We start from the raw sequence: 14,386 nt of genomic DNA, 5'->3' as shown, positions 1-14,386 counted from the left end.
TGAGCTCAGCAGAAAACCGACCAGAGGCACATTTAGAATTCAGTAGAGCACAGAGTATTTAATATGCCATTTGCATTTTGACAGCTTAGAAATGTCTACACTGGATTTGCTGTATCCTCTGCAATGAGCACTAACCGGCCACTGAGCCTTTGTTTATCTATTTCTTAAAGGAAGCTGAACCATTTTCTTGACATTTTCAAAGCACTGTTGGTTGTTGGAGACAAAAAAAAAAAAAAAAAAAACAAAACCCGGAGACTGAGGAAGCATTGCCCTCAGGAGGAGCCGGTTTCGCCTGCAGGAACTTAGAAGCCTGTACGGGGCCAGTCTACTTCTCCAGCGTGAGCTGCGAGCTGAAAGCCCATATGCAAGTAATGATGGCCTGTCCCCTCGAGGCCTGTGGGCGCGGAGGTGCTTGAGGCCTGGGGGGCATTCCTGCCATCTCACCACCTGCTCTTTGCTCCCCTGGACTTGCCTATAGAGATCTCACTGTCCCACTACTGAAGTTTACAAGACCTGCCACTTTGGAGGAAAGCCTTCCCCCTGCTCACCCTTTCACGGATTTAAAATCCCAAACTCAGAACACATAGGTTGCCCAGAAGCACCAGAGCTTTCGGCTGAACAGCTCCTCACCGAAAAACAAAACAACACAAAAACTTAACCCCCTCACAAGGCCAAAAAAGCAATACGCATGATTAGCTAAGAAAATCACCAATGTAGAAATCTTAACTTCCCTTATACATGACTCACCTTTACTATATGATGTGTCGGGGGTTTTTCCCGTGAAAGCCATTTATTCACGGGAATTCCTGGCTTCCCCAGGAGGGAGTATATGTGGAGTTGGAGTTGCTCAACCATAAAGAAGATGTGGCCAGCAAATATAAGGTCTGGGCATCCTTCTGGGTGATGTGAATTGTTAACAAGGTAACTCATCTAGAAGCATGCACATTTGGGAAGGTTTCTCTCTCTCTCTCTTGCTCTCGCTCTCACTCTCTGTATGCGTGTACGTGTGTGTTGAGTGATATGGTCGTTGTGAAAATTTGGTAATGAAATGCATGCTTAAATCCCTATGCGGGGCGGGTCAGTGAACGTTAGAACTAGCTGGGTGGGTTGGTGACTGTAAGAACTGGGGACCCTGATAAGCACCCCACCTTTGGCTCCCAGGCTTCCTGCAGGGAGACCATAGAGCTACTATTGGGTGCTTCTTCTTTTTTTTTTTTTTTTTTTTTTTGACACTTTCTGGGCAAAGCTTGCAAATCACTGCATCCCCGTCGCTGCACAGCCACAAGAAACAACCGAGGAGCAAAGCAAACTTTGCGCACCCAAACAGCCGGTAGATCAGCTCCAGATAAGGGTGCAAATCGCACAGCTCACGGAATGCGTTACGCCACGTAGGTGCTGGATGAGAACTCTTGCAAGCCTTCCTCCGTCTCCCGTGGGCCCTGAAACTGTGCTGTGTGTGAGGAGGGACGACCTTTACAATAGTAATGGTCAGAAACAGCAAACAAACAAAAGGACCTGAGCCCTGAATCCCGGGGACCCCCCCACCCCAGGTTGCACCGACGCGTAAAGCACGACCAGCTGAAGCCGGAGCCCCGGGGAAGGACGGGCCCCGGGTTCGCGCGACCGCAGCCCCTGCAGCCTCGCACGACTCCGCAAACGGGTCACGGACTGCACACCCCGCGCATCACAAACTCTCCTCCCGCCCCGACCCAGCGGGAGCCGCCACCTGGGCGCACGCCGCGCTGCTTCCCGGGAGCGCTCGTGCCTCCTGCGCGGGGAAGCCCTGCGGCTCCGGGCACCGGGGGCCCCTCTCCCCGGGGCGGAGGCCCGACCTCGGCCACCCCGGCTCCGCTCGGCCGGGGCAGGGGAGGATGGAGGGGGGATGCGTCCGCGCCCCGGCTGCCGCGCGCTCTCCGGGGCTGGCGTCACCAGCCCCCCGCCTGCAGCCGGCTCCCGCGCGCCCACCTGCGCTCGCCCCCGACCCCTCGCGCGCGGGGGGAGGCGTTCCAGCCCCGCGGGCCCCGCCGGGTGACCTCGGGGCCTCGTGCCCCCACCCCAGCAGCCCAGCTCCGGCCCTGGCGCAGCGAGCGCGGACCCTCCGCGCGCACACACCCGCGCGGCGCACGCCCGGGGCCCGGGACCCCGACTCCGCGGTGCGCCCGGGGCGCAGGGGGCGCTGCCCTCCCCGCCGCAGCTGCGGGGGGCTCGGGGCCCCGCCGGCACACGCCCTCGCGCCCAGCCCCCGCCGCCCGCGGCCGCGGCCCACCCGGCACACGTGCAACGATTGCCAAGCAGCTCGGGCAGGGCCGCCGCCGCCGGCTCCGCGCAGCAACCCCTGCTAATTGCGGGGGAAGGGCGCGCGGGGCGCGCGGAGCCACGGGGAACCGAGGATGCGCTCGGAGGCTGCGCTGCCCGCCGGGGGAGGGGAGCGGAAGAGGCGGGGGCGATGGGGGAGAGGGGGCGCTTGCAGGCGGCCCCGGCTCTGCTGGACTTGGAGTGCACAGGAAGGGGTGGGAAGTTTTGCCGAGTTGCGTAGCAGGTGTTTGCTCTCCACGCAGGGGCTTGGCTACGCAGAGCCAGGGGCTGCGCTCAGGCCCCGGCCCCGACCTGGGAAAAACCCCGCACGCACTTCCCGGGGGCGCCGCGGGTTTGCGCTGGACTTTTCCTGCAGGGCATCTCCAGCCAGCCCCGCGCGACCCCAGGCCGCTATCCATCCCCCCCACCTCGCCCCTGCTCCGCCGGCTGTGCCTCCGCAGCAGCCCCAACAGCGGCGCCCAAGGCGGGGCGTCTGCACAGCGCTGGGCCCGGGGGCAGAGGGGAGGTGTCTGCAGCAGGTCCCCGACTGCGAGCGACAGGAGCTCAGGCGCCCCAGCGCCACACATTCGCGCTCCCCGGGCTCTTGGGGCGCGTTCCCGCAGACCCCGGGCGGCAGGGGTGAGTGCGTGCGCCGAGGGTGGGGGGGTCTGCAGCCCCGGGGTCAGCTCTCCACCCGCCCTGGCCGCCGCCGGGCGCGGGGAGCCTCATCTGCCATTCTCTCCACCTCTCCCCAGGCCAGGCCCATCTGGAGTTTCCTAATGGAACCAGAGATAGTCCTCCTTCGCCTTGTCAATCACCCCCGAATCTGGAACACTGGAGGAATAGAAAATGGGTGGGGGAGAAAAAAAAAAAAAGATGGAAACATCTAGAGAGGAAAGGGGGACTTCAGTGTGGGGAGAGAGCAAATGGCCATTGGAACACACCCGCGCTCACGGCAGGCTTGACAGCGTCCTTTAAAAAGGAAGAGAAGAAGCACATCTCCGTAGCCAGAGATATTCCCAGGAGTGGGACGATGGAGTGGTGATGGATAGGAGGAGCATCCTCGGAGGCCAAGATGAGGAAATGGGGGCAGGTATTTTCCAATGTGCAAATCAATCAGTATCCCACCCCCACCCCCACCACCCCCCTCTCTCTCTCTCTCTCTCTCTCTCTCTCTCCCCCTCCTCCCCTCCCTCTCCCGGAATCAAGAGGGAGCTTGTTTTCTTTCCCAGAGAATAGACAAGTGCTGGAGCCACTGCCAGCTCCGAGATTGCAGCCTGTAGGCTAGTTAGAGGGAAACATTCCCTAACTCGTTTCAAGGAGAAACCCAAGTGCACCGAGCTGCAAGCCCCGAGGGGTGACCCGGGGCGACTCCTTCCCTCTCCGGGAGGCAGCGAGGGGCACAGCGCCTCGGGCCCCGCGGCGGACCCCGGCCGGGTCTCCCCGCCTTCCCCGCGCACCTCGCCAGCTCCTTCCAACTTGCAGGGAGCAAAGTCCAGGGGGGAGGGAGGCGGGGGCGAGCTCGGTCCCCCAGCGCGCCGGGGCTGCGGGGGGCAGCAGGGGCGGCCGGGCGCGCGCGGGTGCGGGGAGCCCGGGCTGCACGCAGGTCCGCCTGTTGGATGCCCCCAAGCCCCTGGAGGGCCGGAACTTGCCTCCGCCCGGGCCACTCGGGCAGCCGCGGGCTCGGGGTCCGGGGAAAGTCCCGGGGACCTCCCCGCAGCGCCCCGACCGCAGCCGCCACCTGCCCGAGCCGGCTGCACCGCCCGCCGCGGCGCAGTCGGAGCCCAACTCGGGCCGGCTCGGTTCTCCCCAACAGTCCCCAGCAGCGAAGCCGAGGGCGAGCGTGTCGTGCCAGCCAAGTGGAGGCGAGGCGAGGCGAGGCGAGGCGGGGAGCCCGGGGAGCGGGGGGCTGGGGAAGGAGGCGATGGCAGCCCGGCTCCCGGGCAGCGCCTTCCCCCGCGTCCGCGATGGAGAAGCCCCGGCAGCCGCCCGCCCCGCGCCCGGGTCCCCTGCCCTCCCCCCCGCGCACCCCCGCGGCCGCGAGCCGGGCCTCGGAGGGCTCGCCCAGGTCCCCGCCGGCGCGCGGCACTGGCTTACCCTTGGCTGCGGCGAGGAGCCCGGCGCACAGAAGCAGCAGCACCCGGAGCAGGAGCAGGAGCCGGCACGTCCTCGGCGCAGGCATGTCTGCGGCTATTCCACACGCGCACGCCGGCGAGGGCCCTCCGCGGCGGGGCTAGCGGCAGAGCCGGGGGATGCCCGCAGGGCGAGGCGAGCCGGAGCCCGGCGCCCGGACCGGCCGCGCACCCGACGCCTCCTGCAGCTCCGCGCGCCCCGCTCGCCGCGCTCTCATAGCATCGGTCCCCAGCCTCCGCGGCGCTGAGCGGCTCCGGGCGAGCGCGCGCCGGGCTGCGGGCCGGGCCGGGCCGGGCCGGGCCGGGCCGGGCAGGGAGGCTCCAAGGCGGCGAGGCTGCGGGAGGGGGGCCCGGCGCCGAGCGAGCGCGCAGCCGGGAGCGACCCGGAGCCCAGGCAGCCGGAGAGCGAGCCAGCGAGTGGGAGCTGCGGGAGGGAGGCGGCGAGGCGGGCAGGGAGGGGGCGCGGGGGGAGGGAGCCAGCCTGGAGAGGGAAGGCGGGGAGCGCAGGAGACAGGCTGCTAGCGGCACCCGGAGCCGCTGCCGTGGCGGCTGGACTCAACCATCCCTACCCGCCGGGAGGGGAAGGAGGCTGGGCACCGCGCAACCCCAGGCAGCGCGCGCCCCTCGGCCCCCCGCGCGGCGGCGCGCAGGCCGGGGGGACCCACGCTCGCGGGGCGCTCGGGAGGGGGCACCCCGTGGCCTACGCAGCCCAGCCACTCGGGCGAACCCGAGGGCTCCTGCGGGGGCCTCCACCTGCTGATCTCCTGCTGGTTGACGCGAGGGAAGCCCCCCTCCCCACCCCACGCGCCCCCACCCCCCTCCCCGCCTAACTTAGAGAGCCCACCAGCTCTGAGTCGCCCCGAGGGAGGAAGAGGAGCATGCACGCGCACACACACACACACACACACAAAATATATATGTGTGTGTGTGTGTGTATTTATTCTGTCTAGAGGTCTTGGACGTGGCGACTAGGCGCAAGAAGTTAGGATGATCTCCCTCTGTTCCGACTTAGGGGTGATGCGTGAGCAAACTTAGGTTCAGACGGAATTCCAAACCGGGAACAGTGGCCGGGATCCGGAGAGCGTGGTCTGGTGAAGGGAGGTGGCATGTTGGCAAACCTTCAGGGAGAGCTCTGTATTCCAATAAATAGAAGGGGCCGGGCGAGGACTGCAAGGGAGCCAGCGCCTCTGTGCCCGGCTAAGGGGTGAGGCCCCAGACAGAGAAGAGCTCTAGGCCCGGGGAGGGGGTGGAAGGAGCCAGACGGCACCTGCCGCAGATAGAAAAGGTCCCCATGCAACCTCTGGGCGGACTGTGTAAGGCAAGGCGTTTTAGGGTCTGGTGTGAGCTTTCAGAGAAGAGAAACCACCAGGAGGGCCAGCACCGAGACAGGGCTGGGTGACTCCAGTAGAGGGTGGACGCCCCAGCTTGCAAGAGAGGATTGCTGTCTGTGTCCACAAACAGTCACCAGTGGCACCAAACACTGGATCCTCCCCGTCACCGAATGCCCCTGGTGGCATGGAGAGCCCGCCGTTGGCCATCGCCCACGGAGCTTTATTCCACCTGCATTTTGCCTCGGTCAAGATTCAAGACTCAACCGATTGACGATGTCATAATGATTTTTTTTTTTTTTTATATCCCTGCCTTATTCTTCTCATAGTCCCCTTGCCCCCACGGTCTCCAGGCTACCTAAGGTCTTGATGACCAGTCTGGAGAATAAAGGGCCGACAATTTTGAAATGTAAGCACCAAAGCATGATTTCCCTGAGCCTCCCTACAGCCTCCCCGGAACAGTTGGAGCCAGCATCAAAACTAATGTCTCTTTCACATACAAGGAACCAAATTTGATTTTCTGAAAGTAACTGTCTCATACATGACATGTGGAGTTTCCACATGTAGAGTCCTGTTTTGCTGAAGTCGTCCCTGGAGTAAGAATAAGAAAGCGAAATGGCTCAATCATTGGGGAATTCCCAGTGGAATCCCTGGGCTCTATTCTTTAGGCTGAACTAGACTTGTAGAGGGAGGGATCACCCCTCTGTGATCTCAGGTCAGGTCCCAGATAGTACCTGTAGATCAGCAAGTCAACAAAAATGTTGTCTAAGACCCCTTAAGTGCTCCAATAGTTCATTTCCAGCTTTTCATCAGGAGAAGAAAAAAAAAATTATTTTACAAGACCCAAGACTTCTTGAGAAACATTGTCTTGTCTTTCGACTGCTATCCTTAATGACTCATGTCATCAAGAAGGATTTCTCCCATTAAAAAACGTTTCCAAAATCTAACGCTCCTGGTCTGGGACGCATAGATGATTTTTACTTTATTAGGATCCCAATCAGCAACGTTGAGTGTCACCTGCACAATTGAACACCTTTAAGCATAATTGTGACAGGCCCCGGGCTGCAGTTTGAACTTCACTCTCCTTGGGTTGGTTCTGTCTACAGTCTTTGACGCCACCTCTTTTCTTTGGGGCACAAAAAGTCTGATCCCCATTTTTTTTAAATTCCCCTTTTTAAGAAACAACGATCCCAATGACCATAACTACCCATCTTCTCTGTTATTTATGCGGGGCATTTCCTTTGCCCAGAACGTATATCAGAGACTTCTAGTGATTCGTGCCAAATTGTTTCTTGATCCTAAATATGATGAGGGTGGGAGAGGGCTGTCAAGTACAATAGGCTGATTTTGTGATCTGGCTGTATTTGGGTGTTAATGTTGCGATATTTTTTCCCCCAAGATCTTAAGGCTTAATTTGGAAGGAACGCATGTGGCACTGCTGCCATCTAGTGTCCAGCCTTCCTTGTTGGGCGTTTGCAGAGAAATTGGTGGTCCCTTGGTCTTATCTCCTAGCTGATCGGAGGTCCCCTACTTGTTTTCCGATAGTCCCTCCGGAACTCTCTTGCCCCCTTCATGTAATCAGGCTGCAGATGAAGCCCATTATTATGTTCCTAGAGGCCCTTTCCCCCTTTGATTGCTAAATGGACGTGAAGGCCTTGATTTATATTACAATTCTAATGCCAGTTATTTAGAGCAGCATTAACCAAATGGGATTAGAGTAAGTCAGGGACTGTGGGGAATTCACACCAGGCAGCTTTGTGACCACTTCTCGGCGTTGGCCTGCGGTGCCTGGAATATTGCACTTTTGTACTGAGGGTTTTTTTTCTTTTTTCTTTTTTCTTTTTTTCTTTTTAATTTTCTTTTTTTGTTTAAATTCCTTTTCCAGTCCTAGGCATGCTCTCATCTGCAGCCTCCGGATTCTGGCTAAGCAGTCTTAGGGATGATACCGGCACTCAGCGGTGGAAGGCGAGCAGTGGGATGAACAAGGCAGAGGGGAGGATAAAGCATCCCTGAAATAACGTCACAATTACCTTATTAAGACTCAGGTGCAGAGAAGGCAACAGAAGCCTTCTGAAAAGTCTTACAAATGAAGAGGGAGAGTGGTTTTCTTCTAGCTGAAATTGCCTGGGGAGGGACAGAAAATACGAACGGGATGCTTGCGATAAAACGAGAAATTAAAAACTGCACAAACGGGATGCTAATTAGCCAGGAAAGCTAGACACGTGTGAAAATGTTAGAGAACGGGGTACGCTGCCGTGATTGCTAGGTGGGTCGTTGTTTGGCTTATTCCACGTCACCGACTAAAAGCGGACGGTGAATAACACAACTGGGGAGACTGTTTCCGTAATAGCAGGGTCAGTCCCGGAGCCACAGGATTCCTGTTTCCCTAAATGCAGTCCCCGCCTTGGAGGAGCCAGAAGGATGGGCGGCTCCAGGATTAAGAATCATCACTGACGGGCTCGCAGAGGCCTTCTCGTGCACTCTCCTCCGCAGCGTGGCTGAGAATCGTCACCCCCCTTCTGCTGAGGAGGGATGGGCGGCTTTCCGGCATCACATGATTTTGTAGGGGGTCATATCTCACTATGGGCCAGATGGTGACTCTCACTTGGCCTTTTGCTGCATCGACATTTACAAACCACACGTACTGTCCCCTTCCCCCCAACACTGAGGAACACCTAAGCCGGGGATTCAGGGTTCTCACACACTGACCTCTATGCTCCTGTGGTTGCTTTATAAAAAAATAAAAATATATATAAAAAAATAAAATAAAAAACAGATCCAGACATCTATAGAGCACTCAACTCAGAAACAGCAAAATATACATTATTTTCAAGTGTGCATGGAGCATTCTCCAAGATAGATCATTTGCTAGCCCATTAAAAAAAAAAGAAAGGATTCTGTGACCATTTACAGACTATTCATTCATATGAATCTTGATTTCTAAAACTATTCCATTGGTTTTAAAACAAATTAGTTGAATAACGTCCCATGCTTTTCTGATAAAATAACACCTTTAACTGCATGTGCATCTGTGTGTATACGTACACGCACACGTGTACATACGTACATACACAGAGTGAGCACTTTCCCTTTGCAAAAGATGGATAAACAGAAGACAGATGAACAGTATGAGGATGTGGGAAACTGAGATGTGTTCAATCTGAGTCAGAAGACAAATCACGCTATAGGGTGATCCACTGGGAGGGAGAAAATTGTGAATTCTGTTCTTTTATAAATGGGCACCCAAAGTAAAGGAGCCCCAAATGCAAGCTTCAGTGTGCATCCTAATGACATGGAAGGATTGTTGAAGCAGAGATTTCTGACCTCCAACTCCAGAGCTTCTAATTCAACGTGTCTGGAATGGGGCCAGGGATTTACATTTCTGATTAGTTTCTAGGTGACGCAGATGAATGGTGGGACTGTTCTTTGGGAATCACCCGTATTGGGGTTGACCTTGTCAAAAGGACATGCTTTTTGAATCCCAAATCTGCCATTTTCTAAACAACAGACCTTAGGAAACACCTCACCTAAGTTTGTTCATCTGAAAATATGGAGGATGATACTTACCTCATAGACCTGTTGGGAAAATCAACAATGGTCGATGGATAGCAAAATTCTCAAAAAAAAAAAAATGTATTATTTCCCTTTTCTATCCAATCTCTGAAGAAAGAGAGAAGAAAAGAAGAACCCAGATGGAGAAAGGTTTTCCCTTCTGCTCTGATCCACATTTTAGGAGTGGCAAAGTGGATCTGGGTAGGGAAACAGAAGCTCCAAATCCCCCAGATTGTCTCAAGGTGAATCTCGCAAAAATCCATGTGGGGAAAACCACAGGCTTTATTGACTATGACTTTTAAAATCAGCTTGAAAGGCAGCCTCGCACCTGGCTCTTTCCCAGGGTTTGCAGAACACTAGCAAGCTTGAGAAACCGGACACGGGGTGAGGTGACATTCTGAATGTTCATTAACAATGCTTTCCTCTCACACTAAAGCAAACCCAGGGCGGAGATGCTTTTAAAAACTATCAGCGTGGCCTAATACTGAGGTCATTAGATCAGTGAGGAGGGATTCAGTTGTTCCTCCGGGACTAAACCTTACTGTGGGAACACAAACTTTTGCCTAGCTTTAGGGATCCTTATCTACTGGCAGGTGACTTTTTCCAGAGACTCCCACCAACAGGCATTCTCCAATGAGACTGGACCTCAGAAGGGCTGAATATTGTTGTCTAGCTTGATGCTTTTAGCAAAACTGTTTCGCTTCTGAGACTCAATTTTCTTAGCTGTAAGACAGAGTTTGGGTTCATATTTATGCTACCTCTAGAGTTCCATGATTTTTCTTTTCTTATGGCTTACTTTTAGCATTTTCCTCTTCTTCAGTTAACTATAATGACATGTGCTTATATGTCTCTGGTTAGGTTCAGGGAGTTCTTTAAGGAAAAGCATTCCAAAATTATTTTTTAAAAAAATCATATGTTTACCAGAATGGCCTGCAAAGAAGCAGTCACAACACAACACACACACACACACAGAGGCACATCTCTGCAACAACTTCAGAACACAAATCATTGCATTTGTCTCCATCTGCAAACTGGAACTGTTCTGATTTTTTATATTTTCTTCATAAGAAGTCACAGAACTAGGAATAATCATCTTGTTCACAAATGTCTTAGGTTCAGCTATCAAGAGGAGATGGTGACGTCGTGAGCTATGTTGTTATCAATTCCCTTTCACCTGTGGGAACTAGCTCCCCCATGATGATCTCCTCGTGTTGAGGAAACACATCATTAAAATGCTTCCTTTGTTTTAAAACACGTGGAGACCAGCCGTAGAGCTGTAGTTCCATTTGAAAAACAGGCATTCTGATACTGGTGGTTTTTCATTCTATCCCAGTGATCCTGTCTGGAGACCATCAATCCCAGTGATCGTGTCTGTGTAGACCATCGACTCTTGATTCTGTCAGATTTACTGCATTGGAGGGAGGGTCCTGGGATGAACACTAAAGGTGTCGATAACTGAGATGAAACGTACTTGGTCTTCTTCTGCTCTTTCTCCCTTCAAATATCTTGTGAATAGCACCACCGAGCACAGGAACTCTCTGTGGGCTGGTGGCGGTGGGGTGTCAAGAATGGCTTAGAAAAGGGCTCCTCATGAAGAAGGCATAGTCTGCTCCAGAATATTCCCTTCTTGTTTTCTCTGTCCACCAAAGTATTATTTCCCTCTGTTCCTTGCCCATTTCTCTCTTGACCAACCTTAAGGATACACAAATTATATCATTATCTCTACATTTTGGATGTCAACTCTCCAAATCTCTCTGAATTTCAGTAGGTCAGAAATGACACTAGTGCAGCCTTGCCCCTTGAAACTTGGAGGCTTTTTGGTATTCCAGAACACCCCATGAGGAGAAGATATCCCTATGAATTTTGAGTTGGATAGTCAACTCTCATAAGCTAACTTGACCGCTCACTGAGAAAGCAAAAATCTCTGGAGAATATCACATTGGGAAAAGCATGGAAGTAAAAGCAAAGGAATATGTTCAGGAAGGCATCCTACGATCAAGGACTGATAAGGCTGCCATCATTGATTACCTCACAAGATCTGTTTCTTCCACCTGGCTGTGGGTCAATATTCTGCAAAAGGAGAAATTCCCGGCATGGGGAAAACATGGATCTTCACCAACCCTAGGTGATATCCTAATTCTTCTATTTTCTAGCTGGGTGGCCTTGGGCGTTTACTCAAGTGCACCAATTGCCCAGTCCTGAAAGTAATACCTATATTTTAACTCCTAAAATTGCTGTCAGAAGTAATTGAGGCTTGGGGATCCCTGGGTGGCTCAGCAGTTTAGCACCTGCCTTCGGCCTAGGGCATGATCCTGGAGTCCCGGGATCAAGTCCCACCTCGGGCTCCCTGCATGGAGCCTGCTTCTCTCCCTGCCTGTGTCTCTGCTTCTCTCCCTCTGTCTCTCATGAATAAATAAATAAAATCTTAAAAAAAAAAGAAGTAATTGAGGCTATATATGAAAAGTACTGAGTTAGAATTTGAAACAAAAGCAAGTTTAGCTTCCTTTCCTCCATTCTTTTTAGCTTTGCCTTTGAGTTTAAATATATCTTGTATCTTTTTTTTTCCTCTGAAGGATTGTCCTTTCTTTCCTATTGATTGAAATAAGATCCTCTGAAATACTTCCTGAAACTGTGTATACAAAAGCTTTCCTATTAGGAAAACTTCTTCAAAAAGCAATAGTTATCATCCTTGGAATTACCAAGAAGCCGTTAATTCTTAGGTTACCCCTTTTCAATGCGGAGCAGTGCTGCGGTCCGATCCAAAATAGTAGGAGGTTGCTGACAGCAGAGCAGTAGCAATAACGACTTACACTGAGCTTCTGAAATGTGCACGATTCTGCAGTTGGTGCTATGATACAAAGAGGTGTGAGGCCTGGTTCCTATTGGGACAATCAGAAGAAGACACAAGGTGCCCTAATAACACACCCACTAAGTGTCACGTGGGTGCTTATGCAGAAGCATACATCCCTGAATGATTGATTGACATGTCCTGACTCAGGTAAATAATTATCAGGGACAGGATGGAAACTCTAGAATGAGGCCCAAGCGTTTTTCATGATATCCTGCCGCTACCTGGGGCTGCTGCTGAAGATTTTTCTGGTATGTCAAGGCCTTGAGTGACCCTGGAGGAGAGATGGATGCAAACCACATGGATGCAAAGAATGAAGAGCATTCTAGGCGAGGACAAAACACATGCGGATAGCTTTGGGGGGTTATATACATGATGGATTCCCAAACAGATTTCTAGCTTGTCGGAAGACATTTTACAACATTTTTTTGAGCATGGACCCAGATTTGGGGATCCTACTGTGCGTTTGTGTTCACCGACTGTGGATCCTTTGATTACGGGGAGCGTCGTTCCAACTGTGCCCTGCCTGAAGGGAAGGTGCTACATGCACTGTGTGCTCGGTGAAGGACTTGGGGATGGGAGTGGCCTGTCATGACCCCATGCCAGCCGTCCCTCCTGGAATGCCACAGGGAGCCCCCCGGAGAAGACCCCTAGTCCCATCAGAAATGCACGCAGTGTGCTCATCCTCAATTGCGAACCGTGTTAGAAACTGAGTAGCCCTTGTGCACTATGTCAGAAAATGACCACTGCAACTGCCAGTTTCTCTCGCGATGCCTTTGCTCTCCCTGCCCGCCCTCGCCTTATGTATAAATGCACCTGATCAAACAGACCTGACCTATCCAGAGGGGTGAAGGGTCCTCTCCGTCTGCTGTCGGTGTTCTCCATCTCTAACACGGGCCTCTGTGCTCTAAGATCTGCTTTTCTCTAAGCAGACGGTGGTCCACGTTAAATCGTGAGGATATGGAGAGCATTTTATTCAGAAATCTCAAAGAAAGCTGAAGTGGAGAACTTCGCAGGGGTTTGCTAATTGTCCTGAGAACGGTGCTCCCGTGAAGCTGGGCTTTCAGCGGGCTGTGCGGGAGGGCGCCGGGGGCCGGGGCCTACTAGCAATCTGTGCAGCCAGCAAAGCTACCTCTCATCCGTCTCTCATCCAGGGTTGTCGGTTCAGATACCCGACTAAAGAAAATGCTGAGTGAGATTGAATTTCTGAGAGAGGAAAACAATACAAAGATGGATCTTCACAGCCAGGACTGCTGTGTGGTAGAAATGAGATAGCACCACTCTGCAGCTCTCCGGGGAGCTGACCCGGGAGCTGGGGAGGACCAAGCCCTTTGTTTGCACGTAGGATGCTGCCTTGTTCTGTGGAAATGCAGAGGATCCAGCAATGGCTTTGACGCTCCGGGGACATTCGCGTTGGATCTTTGGATGAAGACATAGGAGATGCGGTCTCTCTTAGGCTGTTCCCGCCTTCGGTGTGGGTGGAAGGCCTGCTCTTCTGGTGACTGCGTTAACGTGTTAACCAGGGCAGCAGAGAGTGACCCTTCAGTCAGAATGCATGCCCTTAAATGACCTCATCACATCATTCAGCTGAAGCATTTCCCCCTTTGTGCAGACTCACCACTGGCAACTGGATGCCCCCCGTCAATGGACATTGGTAGTGCTTCCTGAGCTCTCTAGGATGATGGAGGCCAAGAACTAATGGGTAGTAACCTGGATGGGGTGCTACATCCACCTCTGGGAGTAGAAAGGGATCGTGTCATGAACAGGTCAGCTGTGTGTGGCAAGCTGTAGGATTCCCTAGGGCCTGGCCTGTTCTCAGGCACTCGAAGCACTTGAGCTGCCAATGCAGGATGGGTTCAGGCCCAGCTCTAGGGTGTTGCAGAGCCCCCAGACCCTGGCAAGGCCTGTGGAGTGCACACCAGGATCGTGCTGAAGCATGTTCTGATAGGACGGCGTCCACAGGCCCTGAAGATGGGTATCATGTGGATCCCAACACCATAACCAGATGGCTCTCAAAGCCGCATCACCTTCGACAGTCAGGCCTCAAATTCGAGGTAGAAACTGGAATGTGTAGCTTGTGCCTCTGGCCTCATGCCAAAGGCGGGACAAAGTTCCACTTATCTCTTAAGGAATTTTTTTTTTTTTTTTTTAAAGATTTTATTTATTTATTCATGATAGTCACAGAGAGAGAGAGAGGCAGAGACACAGGCAGAGGGAGAAGCAGGCTCCAT

At 53.6% G+C, this 14,386-nt stretch overlaps 1 protein-coding gene across 1 annotated transcript in view; it reads right to left on the bottom strand.

Annotated features, from left to right (window-relative positions):
- The window catches only part of CSMD1 (CUB and Sushi multiple domains 1), a 1,850,581-nt gene extending 1,846,053 nt beyond the window's left edge, over nucleotides 1–4,528 (bottom strand). The window contains exon 1 of the mRNA XM_038560546.1: nucleotides 4,393–4,528. Coding sequence (XP_038416474.1) covers nucleotides 4,393–4,477 — 85 coding nt within the window. The 5' untranslated portion in view covers nucleotides 4,478–4,528. The remainder of the gene's footprint in view (nucleotides 1–4,392) is intronic.
- Between the last annotated feature and the right edge of the window lie 9,858 nt (nucleotides 4,529–14,386).

The sequence above is a fragment of the Canis lupus genome, chromosome 16, assembly GCF_011100685.1.
Source record: "Canis lupus familiaris isolate Mischka breed German Shepherd chromosome 16, alternate assembly UU_Cfam_GSD_1.0, whole genome shotgun sequence".
Classification (NCBI taxonomy): Eukaryota; Metazoa; Chordata; class Mammalia; order Carnivora; family Canidae; genus Canis; species Canis lupus.
Note: the sequence above shows the minus strand (reverse complement) of the source record. Positions and strands in the feature narration are given on the sequence as shown.